Source organism: Haliotis asinina, chromosome 9 (genome assembly GCF_037392515.1).
Source record: "Haliotis asinina isolate JCU_RB_2024 chromosome 9, JCU_Hal_asi_v2, whole genome shotgun sequence".
In the NCBI taxonomy this organism is placed as follows: domain Eukaryota; kingdom Metazoa; phylum Mollusca; class Gastropoda; order Lepetellida; family Haliotidae; genus Haliotis; species Haliotis asinina.
In genome coordinates, this window is record NC_090288.1 from 56,153,189 (window position 1) to 56,178,048 (window position 24,860).

Here is a 24,860-nt window from a genome sequence, read left to right on the forward strand (position 1 = left end):
TCCATTCAAGATAATAGACGTGTTGCTTTAAATGACGATGATTATTTTTTTCTGTGATGTGAAAAAACATGCGCAAAGACAAGGGGCATAACCCCACTGTTTAGCACTGTCATTACCACTCCAAATGACCGTACCATCGACTGAATGCGTGCTATATCACTTCTCTGACCACTGATAGCGCTGTGGTATTCCTGACTAGCCTAGTGGTTAATGCGTTCACTCGCAGCTCGTCTCGTCATGCCAAAGACCTGGTTCGATTCCGCATATTAGTACAAAATTTGTGGCCCTTTTCTGGTGTCCTCCCCACTGATATTGATGAAATATTGCATTATAAGTGGCCTAAAACTAAACTAACTCACTAACTTTCGGGTAAATAATAGTTAAACCTTCGTTTCGAAGACTGAAGCAGTTCTGTATTTGTTAAAGCCAGTCTCCACTCCGAGATGCCAGCTCGCAACATTCACGCCCTCATCCACGGCCAGGCTGAATCAGGGGTGACAACTCTCATCATGCGCTGGGTGAGCGGCCGGCTTCCGACCTCCATGGAAGAGCTCACTCTGCCTTATAATGGCGTCAAAAACACAAGCATCCTGCTGGAAGGACAGAAAACGTCGGTAAGACTTTGACACTAATAACAGACTTATTTCGTTACTACTTTCAAGGGATGCCGAAGACCCGCGTTCGATTGTGTGCAGCTAGTTTTCTGTAATGATTGTATTTTCTACTTCAGATATGGGACATGCCAGTTAGTTAGTCTCACAGAACGGTAAAAGCGTACGCTTAGACTTTACACTTACTAAAGTACACTTACCAGTAAGGGCATAGGGAAACACCTAAATTCCGAAAATATACTAGTAACATTTGATTTGTTGATTTGTTTCTTGTTTTACGCCACATTTAGCAATATTCCAGCTATATGTTGCGGTCTGTAAAAAAATCGATTCTGGACCAGACAATGCAGTGATCAACATTATGAGTATCGATCTACGACATGTGTCAACCAAATCGCATGGATTTCTGAAGACATATTTGCAGGACCACCCTTGTCGGTGTTAGGGCTACTCTTTCTAATGTATGGAACTTATATAACGTTAAAATAACGCTCTCCGCTCTCCTGTAACATAAGACCATATGTAACATATGAAGAGTTTCATTTAGATTCATACCCCACAAATACTTACTATGTTTTTGTTGAAATGGATTTCTCACTGGTTTTTTGTCGTTTGCTGTATTATCAAGCAAAGAAAATCTCATATCGAAAGGTTACTACTTGTACTGACAAATTTGCGAGATGCGTTTTCACTTCGAACACTCCAATCGAAAAGAAGAATCTAATATATTGTTTTCTGTTTAAGGAGGTTGTCATGGTGACACTTATAGACGGGGGTGTGTTCCATGGTGACGAGGAAGGTCTGAGAAGTGTCTGTGGAAAAGTTGACGTCATTGTTGCATGCACCTGTGTCAAAGTTGATGACACCGACCTTCCCGGCATACGGCGCATCAACAAGCTGCTGGGTGCACGAAGACCGCCAGTTATCGTCCTTGGGACAATGTCGGACTTGCGAGATGAAGGCAGAGATACGTTACCGCTTCTTACAGCGTTAGCTTGTAGTGATGATGTGGAAGAGCCTCAGCACGTGATGGGGGAGACAGGGAAGGGATCACGTGACGCGCGATCGTCTGGATACCGTGAGCTGAGAGAGGAACCAAGGAGGCTTGGTAACCATGGACATGGAAGGAAACCTAGTCCAGATCAGACTCCGTCTGTCACGTCGGAACAGTCTATTGATGTGGAAGTATTTGAGGAAAAGAGTCCACTGTTGCCGGTGTCAACACGACAGTGTCCCCAGGACCAAAGTATCGAGAGAAGCAGCACCAATGAGCAGGGTGTTGCTGAAGGAGCGACACCGCCGCCATTTATGCCTGGTCAGTTTCAAGTCACGGTTAGCATAGAGAATCCTGACCTTCAGAAGGTAGACATTGTTGGGTCGAACACTCGGGAGCTAGGTGTTCCGGAGACAAATGGACAGGTTCAGTTCAGTGAAAAGGAATCATTCCCAGTCATACCTGAATCTGATGATATTGAAGAGACAAGTGTGATTCTGAATGAAAGCAGTTTGTCGAAACTGGAATTAACCATAGAGAATCTTAAAAGGCACAGCATAAAGGAGGGTGATCAGGAACCGGAAATATGTTCAATTGGAGATGACTGTTCCGCTGTGGAGAGACTTTTGCTGTCAGACGGGGAGGCGAGTGACGTCACTGGATCAGACAGACAAGTAGCATCGCCCACTGATCTCGAGTTTGCTCACATAGAGCATGATTTGTCGTCTTTGAGCAGGGAGTTGATGAACATCTCATCCCATCGAATGAACCCTCACTACTGGTCGACGGAATCCATCAACGGATCTGTTGACTCATATCTGGACCGCTCCAGAGACGAGATCAGTTTGCCGGGGTCGGCCAGTAACAGACCACTGAGACAAAAGGAGCACGTTCCACATTCCACTCAACCTTTACACCAACTGGACCGCTCAAACTCAAACCACAAAGGCGTGAAAGGTGACGAAGTGAACCATTCGTCAAAAAACGTCACGTCACCTATCAAACCCTTGTTAGAAACCCACTTTCCAGCCAGTTCTGATACATCGTTCACTGTCAAGTATTTCCCATCTGGCCCGAATTCAAACTCCAGGATATCAAATCAAATGGAAACTCCTGTCTCCACCTCCACAGACTGTTCCCAAACATCACAGCACAACAACAATTCGTGGACAGACAGTACCGATAAATCTGGTAAGTGTGATGGGTGTATTGCCAGTGGAGCTGAAGGCACGTCTACTACCTCCGCGTTGCATCATGGGGAGATTTCCACATCGTTCTCTTCATTGTTACCGGAAGTGAAGAACCTTCACATAAGCCTGGATCTTGCTCCCGTGACACTGATCGACCCTTACCCAGGCAAGGCTCTATTGAAGGGGGTTAACAGTGGTGGGTTTCTAAGTATGGAAGACGGAAGTCGTTGTGTTAAGAATCTCCGAGCGGAGCGGTACATGGAGTGTTCTGCCCTGACAGGGGACAATTTGCACCAGGTGTTTGAATACATGGTCAGGGCAGGATGTAAATATAACAAGAGGAAGAACGCTAAGTGTTTGATATCATGATACACCCAATAACCCAACTGAAAGTTGTGGGGGAAAGAGGTACTTGGCTTGCGCAAACTGACACCCCAAGCAACTGTGACTGAAGGCGTTCAATAACTGAATAATTGTGAAATGTGTAACAAAGAAATACTTACAAAAAGGTTCCAGGAATGAAGAGAGACGTGGTTCGTAATTCCTCCATGAGGCGATTTTTATACCCTTAATTATAGAAGAACCTGAACTTTCAACCTGGATAGGAAGTGTAAACGTTAACAAACGTTTCAGGGACAGACATCTTATGAACGCACCACCATTTCCCCCTGTTACCACCCCTAAACACAACACATGATATGCACGTGTGTTGAGCGCCGCACACACGTGCACAACGCAGAAGCCCCATGCACGTGCATGGGGTCCTATTCGTGATTTTGACGTTTTTTCAAGAAGGTCGAGAAATCACATTGAGCATTAATTTTGACACTCATCTTACATCACATATTTGTTAGTTTTTGTTTCTAGTCGTTTGTTTTAAAATTAAAATCGTATACATACAAATTACATGCCACACACCAATCATCTTTCAAAAGCGACCACATTCCAAATAACTGTGGTTGTAAGGAAGTGCAAATGGTGATGCACTCTCAAAACATTCAATAATATCACATCAACATTGATTGACTCCGATAAATCTCCTCAATATGTTTCATCGTAAATAGAAAAAATGAATATCCCCTACCTTTTTAAAGACTATATTACTGATACAACATGTGACTTTACAGGGGCATTTATTTGGAATATGTGTCTTTCATCCAGGGGGTCTATTCAGATATGTCAGACAGTGCTGGAGAGAAGGGAAACCGTTCCCCAGCTTAACTGACGACAATCTGTGGTGATCCATACGCCTTCAAATAACGCCACTACATGTTTAATTCTTCTTCGCTCATTATCAGAACACACGTGGTTTTACAAATCTATGTTCATATTCATTACGAACAAATCTGTAAATCAAACCTGAGGCAATATGGACAAAGTTTGGAATTATAGGATATTAGTTCAGAGATATAGAAGACACAGTGTTCATGGGCTGTCGGTCCAGTCATTATTTTCAATTCCTCCGAATGCATCTCTGGAATATTAAAATATTTATCAACAATCCAGTGTTTACGGCATATCATTTCCGGAAAAGTTGTCAGTTTATGGACATTAATGGAAATAAATAGTTGTTCGGGTCACGTGTCAAACGCTTTATATGTATATCGTGTGGACCGATTTTGTTTCGTGACTGAGTGAGTATGATTTTACACCGCTATTAGTAATATTCTAGCGATATCAAGGCGAGTGACACAAGAAACACGGGGCGGGTATCTCTTAGAAACAGCGTTAGAAAAACATATAGGTGGATAGACCCTACCCTAGTACTATATAAAAGGAAGGTCTATACACCTATGTGTCGTTCTAACGCTGTTTCTAAGAGATACGCACCCCTGTGACGAGAAGTGGGATTCACAGATGGTATCTATGCGAGGGATCGAACCCGGGTCTTTGGCGTGACGAGCGAATGATTTTAACACAAGGCTACCACACCAACCTTTGACTCATCGTTCAGTACAATCTTGGAGAAAGGGTTGTCACAGACCCATGTTTCCCGACAAACACGGGGTACAGGAACAATAGTTAAGTAACCCTCTGGTTACAAGTGTTCCTGCAACCCACACTTCCGTCCGTCTTTTATAAATATGCTTTTGAGATGATTTTCTTCAGTGTTAAATGTTTACAACGAACACTTAATGAAACTATTAACGATTTTACATATGGTTGTCGCTTTTGTTTGTTTGGGGATGTTATTTATACAAGCACTTGACGGCAGCCTGTAAACAATCCAATCTAAACCATACCATCACGTGATTAATACCGTAAGTATCTATTGCACAAATGGATACACTAGACAAGGTCCGCGAGTCTGACCACCCAATTCCCTAAATGACACCTTACGGCAAGCTACGGGCTGTTGAAGACTAACCCTGTCCCGAATCTCCACGGTGCTTTGTAGAGGCAACTACTGCCAGGTTTATGCTCATGATATCTTTTATTCGGTCTAGGCTGGATCATTTACAGACCGCCGCCATCAAGCCACAAAAACAACAAACAAACAAACAAACAACCAACCAACCAACCAACCAAACTCCCCCCCACCAAAAAAAAAAAAAACAAAACAAAAAAAACCCCCAAACAAACATGATCACTCACCCAATTTATAATAGTTGTGAAACAGATCGTGTATTTCTTTCACCCTACCAGTTAAGCGTCCACTTGAAGAGTAGTTTTGTCGACCATTTAAAATTGTATTTGAAGATTGGCATCCATGTATTAATACATAATCCAAGTATATGAAACCCAACGAAGGAAACGATTTGATCAACTGCTTAAACCTAGGAGTACATAATACGCATTCCTGACCCACACACTGTCATACAACTGCCCCACGCCTTTCACTGTCCTGGTTGTTTGAATTACCTGTGCAACTCTCAATGGGTCTGCTTAGGTCACGCACGTCTAGAAATATGTGTGACGTATTGACCATACAGACCTTTGTTCAGATGAAGCAGAGGGACTGTGACGTATGAATAGAACAGCCAACCCTGTGTCGATGTGACGACACAGCAGTCATTGAACGGGCTTTGATATGTAGGAAGACTTGGGCTCCTGTTGACATGATTGTGTGGGCATAAAGGGAAGTAACTCTCAATATTTGAGTTATGAGCTGGCCAACTGTTCTGGAACTAATGCGTGACTCATCTTTTGTATCTTTGAACTGCACTGCATATCGAACCCATCCTATCATTATCCCGTGACTTTCACCCCTCGATGACACAGCCTATATAACCAAAAATAATTAGTGGAAATTGATTTAGTTTTTGAAAAATGTGTGAAGCTGGGAGTATGTAATATATTTAACTGTCGATCGTGACTTTTTTGAATTTCAACAAGAGTGAGTGAGTGTAGATGTTAACAGCCTTTAGCATTATTCCAGCATTAGGACGGCGGGATACACCATAAATGGACTTAACACATTTTACCTATGTGGGAAATGAAACCCGGGTCTTCGGCGTGACGAGCGAACGCTTTGACCACTAGGCTACCCCACCGCTCCGAACTGTAACAAAAAGGGGAAAGGGGCGTGGATGTATTTACTAGTTTGTAAAATGTATGCAAAGGAATGTATGCCGAGTTTGTGATAATAACATTATAATTTAAGCATTGGTGTTGAGATATAGTGCCACGCGACACACATCTGTTGTTGACTTAATCAGTTGGTAGACAGCAGGCTGAACTGCACCAGCTTCCACGAGGACCTTGTGAAAACCATCTCTGAAATCAATATATTTTACACAAAATATACAGTTTATTTCCTTAATGAAATACAGTGAATGAAGACAGGATAGTGTCTTAAGTTCCTGGAAACTGCTGTAATCTAGGCTTGTCAAATATTTAGGCATTCAGGTATTGTATTGAATGCATTACTTCAGGGCCTGTATGACAGACAGACTAGGGTCTCAAACGTTACTGTGAGATTACTTTCATATATAAAACATTTACATTCAGGACACATACGTAATGGTGGAATAGGAGATGCTCTATTGCACGCATAACCCAATCACAGTCCATTGTGCTGAAGTGTAGGAAGGCAGAATACATGAATTCTGCTTGTCGTGCGGAAACCCTCAACATGTGCCTCACTAAAGCGCTGACTTTCGCTTGACCTCTGCATGGGTTGCACAGAGCGATCTTTGCTCTACTATAGTCGTACGTCTGTGTTTCAGTGCGAGAGTTACGACAATCATAGTGCTAAGATTGTTTTGTAAATCGCTGCCCTGTTCAGTAGGGTTTGTTCAACCCGTGGTTCTTGTTAAAGAGGTCTTTAGAAGTTAGGCCTGTAAGGAAGGATGACTGTATATGGGTGAACAACTTCTTTATTGCTCTGAGAGTGATATCATCACTTGCTTGATAACGGTTTTAGAACCTACACTGAAACGTCGCCCTCATAGCAATAAAGATGTTGTTCATCCATATACAGTCATCCTTCCTAACTTAGTTACGCTTCCCTCGAATATATGCAGTTTTATTCAATGTTACAACATCAAAGAAAGGAATACGTTTGAGAACGTATAACCCAATGGTTCCTCTTCCAACTAAGCACTCATCAGTTTGTGCGAAAACATAAAATTACTTTCTGTTTTAAAAAATTCAGATTAACTTTCGCTTTCTGTTACTTTATTCTTCCATACCCGTGACCCGTTTAAAGATATATCCTGCACATCAGAATATTACAAACGCAGTTTTGCCATGCTGTGACCATTGCACGCAATTCGACCGCAACTTTTGCCCTCTAACCTCGACAGCCCATTGTTTACTCAACCCTGGAGGCCAACACGTAACAAAACAACAGCGGGCAGACGACAGATACAGTTCCAAGGGAGGTAACTCTAACACATGTTTGATTTCTAAAAATAGCAGAACGTGTTTCCGTTTTCGACCAATCGGTGAGTTCGTATATGTCCTATATTTAGCAACAGGCAATCCACCTATATATGCGGTCCAAGGCCTCGCTTCATGTTCAGAACGAATCTGTACATAGGTAGCGACGCGGTGATCAAAGTACGCCACAGCACGAACAAGTTGACACAAATCATAACGCACAGGGTAATTCACTTCTAAACCGAGGCAGTCTGGACAGGACAGTGTTGTTAATTTGGATAATCAACTTGCCCAGGTAAGTCACGTTAACTGTGTGTTTAAGTTTAACGGTATTTAATACAACTGAAGACAATCTCAAGTTGGTAAAGTTGTGTCACAAGTTGTCAGTATTAAACATGGATGTCAGTTAGTGTCCGACCACATCATATGACCGACCTGAGCCTGTTCAAATATACGGCAATAAAGTGTTAAAATAGCAAACCTAACTGTTTGCTATTTTGAAAACTTGTCGTGCGTCATTATTGCAGTGTGTTCCATTGTCTCCAAGGCCCCTGTAGGCGGCTCGAATTGCCTTAGGTTGTAATGGGATCGGTATGCGGACGGGCAGACGCCCTCTGTGGCCACCGACTTTATGTACAGGTAGACATAGTGGTTTATAACGCCCAGTTGATTTACACTTATTCCCAGTACTATATATCCAGGTCACATCTCATACTGTACTTTGATGGGCGTGGCTCGTCCCGGCCCCAAATCGGGGGTCACAGTGTCAACTTCCGGGTTGCAGGTTCTCGAGACGTTATCGACAAAATGAGCGACATGTTATGTGGGACCGGGAAAAGTATTTTGTTGCTGTGTAGAATGGAAGAAAAGTTCACGATTACGCGTGTTGAATGATTATTTCAAAAGTAGTAATAGTGTTATAAACCGATAAAATAACAGCTTCTGTTCCTGACATGCGAAAAGTGCACTATTCAGGGTATGTTCTTGTTTAAACACGTTATTTATATTTAAAATGGATGGCAACTCTACTGTTATGTGACACACAGAATGATGCATTTGTGTATTTCTCTTATAAGAAAAACAGATCAGCCTACATATATCAGACAAATAAAGCTATCGTTAGGTCAACTTTTACGTTGTTAAAAAATTCAAAATGAATACCAGTAATGGCGGTTGATACACTTTTCACCTAGCTGGAGAAATATTTATGCCACCACCGGTTATGACCGAGAGCGAGATATGCAGGTTTACAGAGATTGAATCCACAACAGCTTTTGTGCTACTTATATTCATCTGACGACTGGGTCACATACATGATCTTGCTTCACACAAACTACCCAGCCAAGCTTGACACGACAGACCTGACAAGGTGGGAGTTGTCTCAACGGTAGGGACGTGTGTGGCAACGGTTTTTCCAAGCACATTTCACAACTGGTTCTCTATGTTTTGAAGGTTCGTTTTACTTGTATTGGTTCTATATATTGTATATTTTAGAAATGGGCGGCGTTTTTCTATGTTAAGCCCTTACGCTCTGTATATTCTCTACCAGGTTCACTGAGGTATACTCGGATTGTACTGGGATAATGCACGTATATCGTGACACGGCCTAGTTTAGTGACTAAATCTGTTCATAATTCTATGGATCGATTACAATATGGCGTTGTCATGTGACAAGACAGTTATGTGGTAGACGATACTTGGTTGACAAATATCAAGGCATCCAAGTGGAGCATACTGAAATATTACTCCTTGAACGACGAGCAGCGCTGTAAGATGAGGTATTCTTTTAAATATACGCCGTCAAATGAATGGTCTTCATTCGATTCCCAATGATGGTGGCCACCCATTTACAGTGTGTTTAGAGACGTAGCTTGATCGATTTCTAAATACATTTGAACGTGGAAAACAATGGCTTAAACGTTAAGCACGACATGCTTTCCCGTGAATGTTTATTTCTACTCTATAAAAGTGTTTTAAAGATAGTAGAGTCCTATTAAATCGAACGCCTGTATTGGATGCGGTTGATTTTGTCTTTGAGATCTTTGTCTGTTGTAACCCAGTGACATTCGGCACGCACTCAAAGATACTTAGCGAAGTACTAGTGGGGTACTCGAGGCTGAATAGAATGTTGACCAAAGGTGAAGTAGTCATTTTTAAGAGTGTTGTTTCCTTTGACAGTAGTGTTCAGTAATATAGTGTAATGTTAACACGTATCCATATATGTGACTCAAAAACCAAATGACAATACGGGTCATGCCGTCTTTGGCTTGCGATAGAGATGGATGATATTATGTCATATTATGTTTACGACTCAAATTCCTGAATGTTTGCATTTCCCGAGCGATAACTCTGCATTTGGCTCGGTGTGTATTACCGAAGTCGTCAAATTGAGGAAAACAGACACCAAATCTACTATCAAACAGAAACTGGCTACCTGCCGTCGCCGCATGTAGAACTCAACGTCATAGAGGAAATGTGACGTTGTAGCATTGTTCATGACGTCACGTCACATTGACAAAGTGCTTTTTTACCCCAGGGCATCGTATGAAAATTATCATAGGGAACGGGTGCGTCAAAAGGCTTATCTCATACATAGTTTGTAGGATCCATTGATTATTCTTATAGGTTCATTGTTTCTAGATGAAAGCCGGGCTATGGGTAGCCGAGTAGGCGAGTAGCCGAGTTCACTCGTGAAGTGGAAGGTTCGGGTTCGATTGCCCACTGGGGTATACGTAATGTCTTTCACCGTGAGACAGATCGGATGTTGCCAGTCGGAGTAAAACCTTACACATTTCTGATTAATATGTGTTAAAAAATAAACACGTACAGTAAAGCTAACCCGAACGCACAAAAATGTAGGTCAACAGATCACCATGGATATGAACTGTGCATATCAAAGGACATTAACTGTTCCCTGATAAAGTTGAATTTTCTTGGTTCGTTCAAGATATTTTGTCTGTGTGGATCAGACCACAACTGCATCCTCCTTGACGCGCTCTACTGCGAAATATATATGTCTAAAATTGCCACATTTCTCTGTATTCAAAAATATTAAACTGACAACCAGTGCCCTCATAAGCTGTAATCATACATTTTTTGTTTTCAGGATAACAAGATGGCGAACGCCCCACGCCGGAAGAAGCTAGTGATTGTGGGTGATGGTGCCTGTGGAAAAACATGCCTACTTATTGTATTCAGCAAGGATCAGTTTCCTGAAGTCTACGTGCCAACAGTTTTCGAAAATTACGTGGCGGACATCGAAGTCGATAATAAACAGGTATGCGTCATTCACACATCTATTTCCATTCTTCACGTTAGTATGACGTCCAGGAAACATATCATCTCGATTAATGGGACAGTGAACTATTTATCTCAAGTATTTAGCCAACATAAATACACAACTGGTCAGGAACAACACGTGTTTCATGTGGGATTACACCTTCTCGGTAAAGTACAGATTCTAGTACTTTTGTTGGGTTGAATCCGAGACAGGATTCAAACCCATACTCTCAACAACCAGGCACCTATAATGGCAAGCACACAAAAGGCGCCCACTAAGCCAACGCGACTTCCACCAGTGGAAGCAATATGAAGAATAATTGAATACTTTGTACCTAACCCAGCTATGTGACCCATTTCAAACTTCATGCTTCCTTCAGCCCATCTGGACTTCACTGAGCGTAATATGATGTTAATATACTGTTATTAAGATATCGTCAGTATCCTATTAACATTCAATTGTTTCTCCACTGTAGGTTGAGCTTGCGCTGTGGGATACTGCAGGCCAAGAAGACTACGATCGACTCCGACCGCTGTCCTACCCAGATACTGACGTCATCCTCATGTGCTTCTCTATCGACAACCCAGACAGCCTTGAGAACATCCCCGAGAAATGGAACCCGGAAGTGAAGCACTTTTGCCCCAGCGTTCCCGTCATTCTCGTAGGCAACAAAAAGGACATTCGTAATGACGACCACATCAAGGCTGAGTTGGCGCGAAACAAACAGTTTCCGGTAAAAACGGAAGAGGGTCGACAAATGGCCGAGCGTATAGGCGCAGAGGCGTATCTCGAATGTTCGGCTAAAACGAAGGAGGGCGTGAGGGAAGTTTTCGAAACAGCAACTCGTGCAGCACTGAAATCGAAGAAGAAGAAGAAGTCCAAGAAGATGAAATGCAAAATTCTGTGAAATAAGAGATTTACCATGAAACAGAAGTTTTTGACGTGCTCGTTGGCCAAATGTATTGTTTTGGCTTATTCTCGTGTGGTAATTGAACGAACAGTTCACGAACGACAGTGCGTCAATGTATAAGAGCACTGAACATGTATCATCTCTATGCAAGCACGTTTGACTTTGTTGTGAAGACGATGACGAAGCATGGACTATGTTTATCAGTATTTGTGTGTTGTTTTGATCACGTGTTATGGTCACGTGTTCCCTATTTGATCCACAAAGCAGCACGCCAGCAGGGGACGCACCATGCATGTCCTGGCAGTGTTTACTTTCTTTGAAACTTTGACTGTGTACAACAAATCCTACAATATTTCACGAAACGTGATTTGGAACATGTTTCGTTTTACTCCCAGCCATATGAACAGAATGTTTCTATATACTACCGAACCCTCTTTGGACATTATCATTGTATCAAGGGCAGACAATCCAGAACGCAGAGGATCATACAACCAGGCCTTGCTCAGTGCAAACGTGCTGTTAATGTGTGATATTATATTTCACTGTAACGTGAAAGATAGCTACATTCCCTTGTGTTATGGCTCGTTTGCAGCTATCTTGACAACCAGTTGCATTCTCTTAAAGGGAAACTGCTCTCTCCGGAGACGCCCGGATAGTGGCTCATTGCACCTGTAATTAGCGTGTCTTAAATTCGCCCCCTTGTATAATGTCCTGTTGCAGCTGGAATTACATTGTAGGTAGCTACTAGGTGATATCTGCTGGGCAGTTCTAGTTTTCATTTTAGTTGTTTTGTTTCTCACTTGTACTCAACCCCCTCGCCTTGCTGGTTTCTGGGAAACATCTCGAGAACCGGAGGTCCACGACGATCCTTAACCTGTCGTGCATATAGAACATGTGGTTGTCCAGAAGCCTGCGGTAACCCCTAACCTTTCCTGTATATGAAACATATGGTTCTCCAGACGTCTGCGGTGATCAGTAACCTCTCCCGTGTATGAAAGATGTAGTTCTCCAGAAGACCGCGCTGGTCCCTAACCTGTGTAGGAAACATCTGATTTTCCATAAGTCTGCGCTGATCCCATAAAATGTATATGAAACGTCTGGTTCTAAACGAGTCCACGGTAGTTACTGTTTCTTTTCAGTCTCGACGTTTAGCTGTCTTAGGCCAAATGAGACACTGTTTATGAAGCTACGAAGTTGTCTCCCTTTATGTCAACAGCATCTCTAAACAGGGATTGCAGACGTTAGATTATATGTTCATTCAGAAGGCAACATTAAGATGGTCTGTGAACCAAAGTGATCTGTGATAACGGCTTCGTGCCGTCACAGTGTTGTGGATATGACGATGCGTGCGTTAAACGTTTTTGAATACCTGCCTGTACATTGCCTTGTGAAAAGAGCACATCGATTATCTCCCTTGAATCACAAGTTTCTTTGTGCTCAGTCCAACGAGGCGGCATGTAACTTACACATACAGAATGGCCGGTAGATACAGAAATGATAGGATATTGTCTAGTCCCTAGGTAGCTGTTGATATTTAAATATATGTAAATACATTGTTGAAGTTGGTTAAATTTTGTGTAACGCCAGAATGTGTATACGCCTGAGGTGGATTCACTCAAAGCCTTGAAGTATTGTTTATCAGATGCATGGTATACCGATGCCATATTCGAGTGTCTGTTTTGATTCTAACATATATTCGGATATGCCACTTTTTGTTTCATTTATTATATTTTGGATTTTAATTGTGAATAAAATCAAATGTTTTTCATTGTGATTTTTGTTTTTATGTGTACATGGTTGTGTGGATATGTATAATCTGCAAGGATGAAGTCAACACTATAAGTCGAGTATGGAACATCCAGGCAATCACAATATTTTTGACAATGTGCATTTATTAGACCCGTGCCAACCTCATCCTCGATATCTCCAGGCTATACGTTCCGACAAGTCTCCCCTATACCCTGGACGCATCTACGGCTCTGCCCGATAAATTTATTACCTCCCTTTGCTGGCTCCGCTTTCTCACAGTAGCCAGTCAGCTAGGCCGCCGTTATAACCGACCTTGCCAGTGTCAGCAAAGGTAGCGGTCGCAACTGCGAAGGTTTGCTCGCAGTGCGACTCAGATTTTAGGGAAATAATACAAGCAAATTGACAGGTCCGAAATTTTAAAACAACACATGCACGAACTCCATCTACCTCTTCCAAATAACCTCTGCCTTGTTTCCGTTGCCTAGTATAATCGGTTAGATAATTCAAAAAATGAAAGTGAGTTGTGATTGGTTCGCTCAACTTCCCAGGGTAGACACCTGATTTGATCAAAAGACAGTCAAGGGAGGTAATAAATTTATCTGGCAGAGTCGTAGATGCGTCCAGGGTATAGTGGAGACTTATCGGAACGTATACCCTGGAGATATCGAGGATGTGCCAACCTTTGCTCGCTTCGCTAGCATCTAGGAAAGGAAAACTGGTCTGTCCCCATTTGCGGTACAGTTTGTCTGTGCCTGGCGCAACGCGTATGTAAATGTTGTTTTTATTACCTACGAGGGCGAACACATCGGGGTACATACACAGGCGCTCGTTTATTATATGAACATTTTGAGATGACCCCAGACTTGAACAGCTCCACAGTAGTATCTAAATAAATTGTACCGTGAAGCGTTTCAAGTCGGGGACCGTCTCAAAATTTTCGCATTAAAAAATCCTCGCAATGACACGAACGCCTGTGGGTACATACTGTTCATACGATGCCCAAGGGCAAAAAAGTCTGAGTTTTGACTTAAGTCTGAGTTTTTACTGAAATTTGAGAAAACGCATTTTGACAGAATGAACTGAAATTGACATAAAACTCAAACTATAGGAGACAACTTGAGTTTGGTGGATAGATTTCTTAAGCTGTTTCGGCTTTTATGTTTCAAAACTGCAGTTGAGTTAAAAATTCAGTTGTTTCAAATTGTAAAACTCAATTTGAGATTTGAGTAAAAACTTAAGTTTGTTTCGAGAAATCGGGGCCAGATTTGGGTTTATTGTACCAACTATGGTAATAAAGAGAATATTATATTCGTTCCCATGAAATGCTATGTTTATGACACTCGTGCCCAAATATCAGTACAGCCCTCGCTCTCGCTCTGGAAAAGCCAACATTTAGGCATTGTAAACATTGTATGACATGGGCACTCATATAATATCCTCTATTTATTACTTACGAGGGTGAACATAGGTGGGTACATACTGTTCATACGATGCCCTAGGGCAAAATATCACTTTGTCATGGTAACGTGACGTCATGAAAAATGGCATGACGTCAAGCTTCTTCTGTGACGTTGTCGTCTACATGTTTGAAAGTAGATTTGGGTTTATTACTCGCCCGTTGAAGATACTACAGTGTAATATTTTCACTTCAATATTACACTAGTGTAAAACCGCTTGACGTATGACGTCAAAATGGTTCAAAGTTGTGACGTCACAATGCTAATGTTGATGTCGCGATTTTACTAGACCTTGCTTGACTTGAAAGCTGAGAGTCCTCACACTGTAGGCACTGTAGGCAGTTTCTGTCAATTTATGTTGGCGAGTAATAAACAGAATGCTAAACTCGCTTCAGTGAAATACCGTTTTCATTAAACTCGTGAAAGATTTAGTATCAAACTCGCTTTCGCTCGTCTGATACCAAATCATTAACTCGTTTAATAAAAATGGTATTACACGTTTAGTATCCTCTATTTATTTAACGACTTCGGTACTAAACAGAATGTTATATTCGTGCCCATAACATACTGTGTTTACGACACTCGTGCCTAAATATCGGTATATATATCCCTTGCTCTCGCTCGGGAAATGCCAACATTTAGGCACTCGTGTAACCGTAGTATGGATTGCTTGTCTCATAAGAAATTGGTGTTTACAAATGAATTTTAATTTGAAACTTTAATCTCACCGCATTTCTGGATTTTATGTCGAGGTTTAGGCAGCACACATTAACTAAATCACTAAATTAACTAAAATCGCAAACTGCCCCTGTTTGAGCAGGTCGTAAAATGATTGATAATACATCTGACTCACTCGTTACACCTTTGATGTGTTTTTTTCTATGCGTCTTCTGTGTAGTTACGTAATGAAATGTAATTGATAAATATCAATTCCGTACCAGGCAGTTTTCTAGCGGCAGAGCCTCGTTTTGAGAATTTCATCATTGTCAGAGCTCACTGTTCGACAGAGCACGTTGTACGACGTGTTTGCAAGGATAAGAATGAGCTTAGTGTAGCAATTTACGGCATCTACGGCTCTGCCCGATAAATTTATTACCTCCCTTTGCTGGCTCCGCTTTCTCACAGTAGCCAGTCAGCTAGGCCGCCGTTATAACCGACCTTGCCAGTGTCAGCAAAGGTAGCGGTCGCAACTGCGAAGGTTTGCTCGCAGTGCGACTCAGATTTTAGGGAAATAATACAAGCAAATTGACAGGTCCGAAATTTTAAAACAACACATGCACGAACTCCATCTACCTCTTCCAAATAACCTCTGCCTTGTTTCCGTTGCCTAGTATAATCGGTTAGATAATTCAAAAAATGAAAGTGAGTTGTGATTGGTTCGCTCAACTTCCCAGGGTAGACACCTGATTTGATCAAAAGACAGTCAAGGGAGGTAATAAATTTATCTGGCAGAGTCGTAGATGCGTCCAGGGTATAGTGGAGACTTATCGGAACGTATACCCTGGAGATATCGAGGATGTGCCAACCTTTGCTCGCTTCGCTAGCATCTAGGAAAGGAAAACTGGTCTGTCCCCATTTGCGGTACAGTTTGTCTGTGCCTGGCGCAACGCGTATGTAAATGTTGTTTTTATTACCTACGAGGGCGAACACATCGGGGTACATACACAGGCGCTCGTTTATTATATGAACATTTTGAGATGACCCCAGACTTGAACAGCTCCACAGTAGTATCTAAATAAATTGTACCGTGAAGCGTTTCAAGTCGGGGACCGTCTCAAAATTTTCGCATTAAAAAATCCTCGCAATGACACGAACGCCTGTGGGTACATACTGTTCATACGATGCCCAAGGGCAAAAAAGTCTGAGTTTTGACTTAAGTCTGAGTTTTTACTGAAATTTGAGAAAACGCATTTTGACAGAATGAACTGAAATTGACATAAAACTCAAACTATAGGAGACAACTTGAGTTTGGTGGATAGATTTCTTAAGCTGTTTCGGCTTTTATGTTTCAAAACTGCAGTTGAGTTAAAAATTCAGTTGTTTCAAATTGTAAAACTCAATTTGAGATTTGAGTAAAAACTTAAGTTTGTTTCGAGAAATCGGGGCCAGATTTGGGTTTATTGTACCAACTATGGTAATAAAGAGAATATTATATTCGTTCCCATGAAATGCTATGTTTATGACACTCGTGCCCAAATATCAGTACAGCCCTCGCTCTCGCTCTGGAAAAGCCAACATTTAGGCATTGTAAACATTGTATGACATGGGCACTCATATAATATCCTCTATTTATTACTTACGAGGGTGAACATAGGTGGGTACATACTGTTCATACGATGCCCTAGGGCAAAATATCACTTTGTCATGGTAACGTGACGTCATGAAAAATGGCATGACGTCAAGCTTCTTCTGTGACGTTGTCGTCTACATGTTTGAAAGTAGATTTGGGTTTATTACTCGCCCGTTGAAGATACTACAGTGTAATATTTTCACTTCAATATTACACTAGTGTAAAACCGCTTGACGTATGACGTCAAAATGGTTCAAAGTTGTGACGTCACAATGCTAATGTTGATGTCGCGATTTTACTAGACCTTGCTTGACTTGAAAGCTGAGAGTCCTCACACTGTAGGCACTGTAGGCAGTTTCTGTCAATTTATGTTGGCGAGTAATAAACAGAATGCTAAACTCGCTTCAGTGAAATACCGTTTTCATTAAACTCGTGAAAGATTTAGTATCAAACTCGCTTTCGCTCGTCTGATACCAAATCATTAACTCGTTTAATAAAAATGGTATTACACGTTTAGTATCCTCTATTTATTTAACGACTTCGGTACTAAACAGAATGTTATATTCGTGCCCATAACATACTGTGTTTACGACACTCGTGCCTAAATATCGGTATATATATCCCTTGCTCTCGCTCGGGAAATGCCAACATTTAGGCACTCGTGTAACCGTAGTATGGATTGCTTGTCTCATAAGAAATTGGTGTTTACAAATGAATTTTAATTTGAAACTTTAATCTCACCGCATTTCTGGATTTTATGTCGAGGTTTAGGCAGCACACATTAACTAAATCACTAAATTAACTAAAATCGCAAACTGCCCCTGTTTGAGCAGGTCGTAAAATGATTGATAATACATCTGACTCACTCGTTACACCTTTGATGTGTTTTTTTCTATGCGTCTTCTGTGTAGTTACGTAATGAAATGTAATTGATAAATATCAATTCCGTACCAGGCAGTTTTCTAGCGGCAGAGCCTCGTTTTGAGAATTTCATCATTGTCAGAGCTCACTGTTCGACAGAGCACGTTGTACGACGTGTTTGCAAGGATAAGAATGAGCTTAGTGTAGCAATTTACGGCATCTACGGCTCTGCCCGATAAATTTATTACCTCCCTTTGCTGGCTCCGCTTTCTCACAGTAGCCAGTCAGCTAGGCCGCCGTTATAACCGACCTTGCCAGTGTCAGCAAAGGTAGCGGTCGCAACTGCGAAGGTTTGCTCGCAGTGCGACTCAGATTTTAGGGAAATAATACAAGCAAATTGACAGGTCCGAAATTTTAAAACAACACATGCACGAACTCCATCTACCTCTTCCAAATAACCTCTGCCTTGTTTCCGTTGCCTAGTATAATCGGTTAGATAATTCAAAAAATGAAAGTGAGTTGTGATTGGTTCGCTCAACTTCCCAGGGTAGACACCTGATTTGATCAAAAGACAGTCAAGGGAGGTAATAAATTTATCTGGCAGAGTCGTAGATGCGTCCAGGGTATAGTGGAGACTTATCGGAACGTATACCCTGGAGATATCGAGGATGTGCCAACCTTTGCTCGCTTCGCTAGCATCTAGGAAAGGAAAACTGGTCTGTCCCCATTTGCGGTACAGTTTGTCTGTGCCTGGCGCAACGCGTATGTAAATGTTGTTTTTATTACCTACGAGGGCGAACACATCGGGGTACATACACAGGCGCTCGTTTATTATATGAACATTTTGAGATGACCCCAGACTTGAACAGCTCCACAGTAGTATCTAAATAAATTGTACCGTGAAGCGTTTCAAGTCGGGGACCGTCTCAAAATTTTCGCATTAAAAAATCCTCGCAATGACACGAACGCCTGTGGGTACATACTGTTCATACGATGCCCAAGGGCAAAAAAGTCTGAGTTTTGACTTAAGTCTGAGTTTTTACTGAAATTTGAGAAAACGCATTTTGACAGAATGAACTGAAATTGACATAAAACTCAAACTATAGGAGACAACTTGAGTTTGGTGGATAGATTTCTTAAGCTGTTTCGGCTTTTATGTTTCAAAACTGCAGTTGAGTTAAAAATTCAGTTGTTTCAAATTGTAAAACTCAATTTGAGATTTGAGTAAAAACTTAAGTTTGTTTCGAGAAATCGGGGCCAGATTTGGGTTTATTGTACCAACTATGGTAATAAAGAGAATATTATATTCGTTCCCATGAAATGCTATGTTTATGACACTCGTGCCCAAATATCAGTACAGCCCTCGCTCTCGCTCTGGAAAAGCCAACATTTAGGCATTGTAAACATTGTATGACATGGGCACTCATATAATATCCTCTATTTATTACTTACGAGGGTGAACATAGGTGGGTACATACTGTTCATACGATGCCCTAGGGCAAAATATCACTTTGTCATGGTAACGTGACGTCATGAAAAATGGCATGACGTCAAGCTTCTTCTGTGACGTTGTCGTCTACATGTTTGAAAGTAGATTTGGGTTTATTACTCGCCCGTTGAAGATACTACAGTGTAATATTTTCACTTCAATATTACACTAGTGTAAAACCGCTTGACGTATGACGTCAAAATGGTTCAAAGTTGTGACGTCACAATGCTAATGTTGATGTCGCGATTTTACTAGACCTTGCTTGACTTGAAAGCTGAGAGTCCTCACACTGTAGGCACTGTAGGCAGTTTCTGTCAATTTATGTTGGCGAGTAATAAACAGAATGCTAAACTCGCTTCAGTGAAATACCGTTTTCATTAAACTCGTGAAAGATTTAGTATCAAACTCGCTTTCGCTCGTCTGATACCAAATCATTAACTCGTTTAATAAAAATGGTATTACACGTTTAGTATCCTCTATTTATTTAACGACTTCGGTACTAAACAGAATGTTATATTCGTGCCCATAACATACTGTGTTTACGACACTCGTGCCTAAATATCGGTATATATATCCCTTGCTCTCGCTCGGGAAATGCCAACATTTAGGCACTCGTGTAACCGTAGTATGGATTGCTTGTCTCATAAGAAATTGGTGTTTACAAATGAATTTTAATTTGAAACTTTAATCTCACCGCATTTCTGGATTTTATGTCGAGGTTTAGGCAGCACACATTAACTAAATCACTAAATTAACTAAAATCGCAAACTGCCCCTGTTTGAGCAGGTCGTAAAATGATTGATAATACATCTGACTCACTCGTTACACCTTTGATGTGTTTTTTTCTATGCGTCTTCTGTGTAGTTACGTAATGAAATGTAATTGATAAATATCAATTCCGTACCAGGCAGTTTTCTAGCGGCAGAGCCTCGTTTTGAGAATTTCATCATTGTCAGAGCTCACTGTTCGACAGAGCACGTTGTACGACGTGTTTGCAAGGATAAGAATGAGCTTAGTGTAGCAATTTACAAGTGCTTAGGTGTATCAAATCATTCTGAATTAAATTTATGTATCCAGTCAAATCAATTAGTCTAAAATTGTGGATTGTTTATCGCAGTAAGTTGCGCAACAGGACTGAACCCAGTAACCACGAAACGATACGGTTCAGTAATCGATGTTTTGACTTGGATGTGACGTACATAGCATTTATCAACTAAAGCATGGCTCCACAATCTACAATCCCATAGGCCGTCATGTTAAAGGAGTTAACGGCACTGTATATATATTGTTTAAAATGTTGCCATTCGAGAAATAAACAATGGAAAATTAAAGAGAAATTATGTGATTGAAGGTAAGATGATTCCTCACAAATGTGCAAAATTTGACATGGATCTTACGAAAATTTAATTCATGAAAATTATTTATGCTGCACAAAATTTAGGTGTAAGTCTATGGAAATTACGTTTAGTGTCGAATACTTTTTGCTCCACCCCTATAGTGAAATAGTGAGCCTGTGATTCGTTTCCCAGATAAGATAAGCTATAACAAGAGTGACAGACTAGAGGCTTCCTCGAGAATGCAAGTGCGACTGTGGTACATCAGTTGCCTGTGATCACAGCTGTCACCTGTTACTACACCGGTTGAAATCTTACCGGCCATGGCGGCCTGTAAGTTACATAGATATCATTACTGGCCAGATGAGTCCTATTGAAAATACATAATTCTATTCATAGAAATTCGCCCAAGCTTTTGTTTTGAGCTACCTGGCTGCTCTATCTGAAACAGTATTTAAATTCAATAAGATGAGCCCTTTATTAGTGCACTGCTTAGGGAAGGGTGTTTGTGTTACCTGCTTGTTGACGTATGTGCCGTGTGCCGAGCAGCTGAGTTCGATTCCTCACAGGAGTAAGACGGGATAAGTCACTTTGTGGTGCCACCCTGAGAGCAGGCTGCTAATGTATCTTGGTTGAACCAGGGATACTCTATAACAATCTCTATAACTCTCTATATAGGCTCCCTGGTTGAACCAAGTTCACTCGTTTTTACGCTCTGACACTCACTCACATACGGAATATATTTATGCAGTATGGCTAGATGTACTGAATACAAATCATTTCAGAATATGAAAAAGCACCATACCTACCTTCACTAAATATGCCACTGACACCCTTAAAGTGGTAGGAAATAGCATCCCCGAACTACCTGCTGTTGGTTGGCTGGTAGTGAGATGACACCTGTGCAGTCTCACCTACTTAATGTTGCCATTTTGGATCTAGCTCGTTGTTTGTGTGATGCCATTTGAACTTCAGATATGCTGACATATTGCACAGGGCTGTGCGTGAATGAAATCTGAACTGAAACTGACAGGAATTATTCATACAAAATCACACGTCGTGTTTGTACTGACTAAAAAGACTATACAAAATATGTGTACCAGTATTGTTTTCAGTTTAGTATTTTTTTCAGTTGAGTATCTTAAACAAATTTTAACTACATTGAGGATATAATTAAAATGCACACAAAGAAATTTTGTTGTCAATGCAAGATATATATCAAAGTGAAAAATATTCGCATGAACACATCACTCGTGGGGTGACTAAGTGCAATATATTACGGGCGCCTCAGACACTTTGTGCGCACGCCGGCACTGGCGATTGTTATATGCAAACGACTCCTTTACACATCGTCGTCACGAAAATACTGTCGGAAATAGGAAAAATAACCAAACTGTTTTTAGGCTGTTACTCTGTGTCCCTCAAATTTACTCAACTGCAGATAGTATATGTCGAAATAACTTGCTTCGGCCTAAATGGGCATTCAGTGGGATGGGTGGGAGGATATCCCGTAAAGCATGTTATTCGTAAAATCGGGCAAAACATTAGATCCGACTATCATTGGCAATCAGGTCGCTCTGCCAGGTATGACGACGGACACCTGGCGTGAAATGCATGCACTGCCTACTGACACAAGGGGTCATCTCAAAGATATTTCGTGCTTTTTCATATGTGTTGAATATGTCTTGAACGTCATTACTTTAATTCCCCTATAGCAGTATCACATTGTAGCTGATATCTCTATCACCCAGTCCGACCCCAACCATCGTCTGCTTCACCCGTCCTGGTTTTGCTTTTGAGACGACCCCCTCCTTCCCGTTTCTTTTCATGGTGATAGTGAGAGTCCGAGGTACATAAATCCTTAAAACTTCAACATGAAAGTTAATATTTTTATGTCAGCTTATGTCGTTTACAATGAAGCTAAGCCTGATTTCATAAAGGGCATTTAAGTCATGATCTGCTCCAAATAAGTCGCCTTGGACTTAAAACATCTGCATTGCTTTAATCCTCACTAATCTCCCCTCAGTAAAGTCCTTTTTTCACGTTTCCCATCTTCCTACCACTAGAACTGTACTTAGGCCGAACTTACTTTCAATACCGTCATCACTTCTCTTACATATGCCCAACACCATCATTACTGTCTTTATATACATGTGTATACCCAATACCATCACCACTGTTCTTACATATGCCCAACACAGTCATCACTGTTCTTACATATACCCAATACCTTCATCACTGTTCCTACATATACCCAATACCGTCATCACTGTTCTTACATATGCTCAATACCGTCATCACGGTTCTTACATATACCCAACACAGTCATCACTGTTCTTACATATACCCAACACCGTCATCACTGTCCTTACATATACCCAATACCATCACCACTGTTCTTACATATGCCCAACACAGTCATCACTGTTCTTACATATACCTAATACCTTCATCACTGTCCTTACATATACCCAATACCGTCATCACTGTTCTTACATATGCCCAACACAGTCATCACTGTTCTTACATATACCTAATACCTTCATCACTGTCCTTACATATACCCAATACCGTCATCACCGTTCTTACATATACCCAACACAGTCATCACTGTTCTTACATATACCCAATACCTTCATCACTGTCCTTACATATACCCAATACCGTCATCACTGTTCTTACATATGCTCAATACCGTCATCACTGTCCTTACATATACCCAATACCTTCATCACTGTCCTTACATATACCCAATACCATCACCACTGTTCTTACATATGCCCAACACAGTCATCACTGTCCTTACATATACCCAATACCTTCATCACTGTCCTTACATATACCCAATACCATCACCACTGTTCTTACATATGCCCAACACAGTCATCACTGTCCTTACATATACCCAATACCTTCATCACTGTCCTTACATATACCCAATACCATCACCACTGTTCTTACATATGCCCAACACAGTCATCACTGTTCTTACATATACCCAATACCTTCATCACTGTTCTTACATATACCCAATACCGTCATCACTGTTCTTACATATGCTCAATACCGTCATCACTGTTCTTACATATACCCAACACAGTCATCACTGTTCTTACATATACCCAATACCGTCATCACTGTTCTTACATATACCCAACACAGTCATCACTGTTCTTACATATACCCAATACCGTCATCACTGTTCTTACATCTGCACAATATTGTCATCACAGCAATCATATCAGCACAAAACCGAAAAGAATGTCTTATCATCTGCCCAATACCGTCATCACTGTTCTTACACATACCCAACACAGTCATCACTGTTCTTACATCTGCCCAACACAGTCATCACTGTCCTTACATATGCCCAACACAGTCATCACTGTTCTTACATATACCCAATACCTTCATCACTGTTCTTACATATACCCAATACCGTCATCACTGTTCTTACATATGCTCAATACCGTCATCACTGTTCTTACATATACCCAATACCTTCATCACTGTCCTTACATATACCCAATACCATCACCACTGTTCTTACATATGCCCAACACAGTCATCACTGTCCTTACATATACCCAATACCTTCATCACTGTCCTTACATATACCCAATACCATCACCACTGTTCTTACATATGCCCAACACAGTCATCACTGTTCTTACATATACCCAATACCTTCATCACTGTTCTTACATATACCCAATACCGTCATCACTGTTCTTACATATGCTCAATACCGTCATCACTGTTCTTACATATACCCAACACAGTCATCACTGTTCTTACATATACCCAATACCGTCATCACTGTTCTTACATATACCCAACACAGTCATCACTGTTCTTACATATACCCAAT

At 41.2% G+C, this 24,860-nt stretch overlaps 2 protein-coding genes across 2 annotated transcripts; both read left to right on the plus strand.

The window, feature by feature from the left end:
* The first annotated feature begins 432 nt into the window (after positions 1-432).
* On the plus strand, positions 433-4,293 carry LOC137295816 (uncharacterized). Its single transcript, XM_067827369.1, has 2 exons — positions 433-614; positions 1,356-4,293. The coding sequence occupies exons 1-2, from the start codon at positions 444-446 to the stop codon at positions 3,162-3,164; spliced, it is 1,980 nt and encodes a 659-aa protein (XP_067683470.1). The 5' UTR covers positions 433-443; the 3' UTR covers positions 3,165-4,293.
* A 3,415-nt stretch (positions 4,294-7,708) lies between these two features.
* LOC137296201 (rho-related GTP-binding protein RhoA-B-like) lies at positions 7,709-13,577 on the plus strand. The gene is made up of 3 exons (XM_067827936.1): positions 7,709-7,914; positions 10,726-10,896; positions 11,375-13,577. Exons 2-3 carry the CDS (start codon positions 10,735-10,737, stop codon positions 11,804-11,806), a joined length of 594 nt encoding a protein of 197 aa, XP_067684037.1. The 5' UTR covers positions 7,709-7,914; positions 10,726-10,734; the 3' UTR covers positions 11,807-13,577.
* The last annotated feature ends 11,283 nt before the right edge of the window (positions 13,578-24,860 follow it).

Excerpts from the sequence above, each read along its gene's own strand:
- LOC137296201 (XM_067827936.1), top strand. The coding sequence starts at position 10,735 with ATGGCGAACGCCCCACGCCGGAAGAAGCTAGTGATTGTGGGTGATGGT. Across the intron at positions 10,897-11,374 it reads TCGAAGTCGATAATAAACAG|GTTGAGCTTGCGCTGTGGGA; the intron begins GTATGCGTCATT and ends TCTCCACTGTAG.
- LOC137295816 (XM_067827369.1), top strand. The coding sequence starts at position 444 with ATGCCAGCTCGCAACATTCACGCCCTCATCCACGGCCAGGCTGAATCA. Across the intron at positions 615-1,355 it reads TGGAAGGACAGAAAACGTCG|GAGGTTGTCATGGTGACACT; the intron begins GTAAGACTTTGA and ends TTTCTGTTTAAG.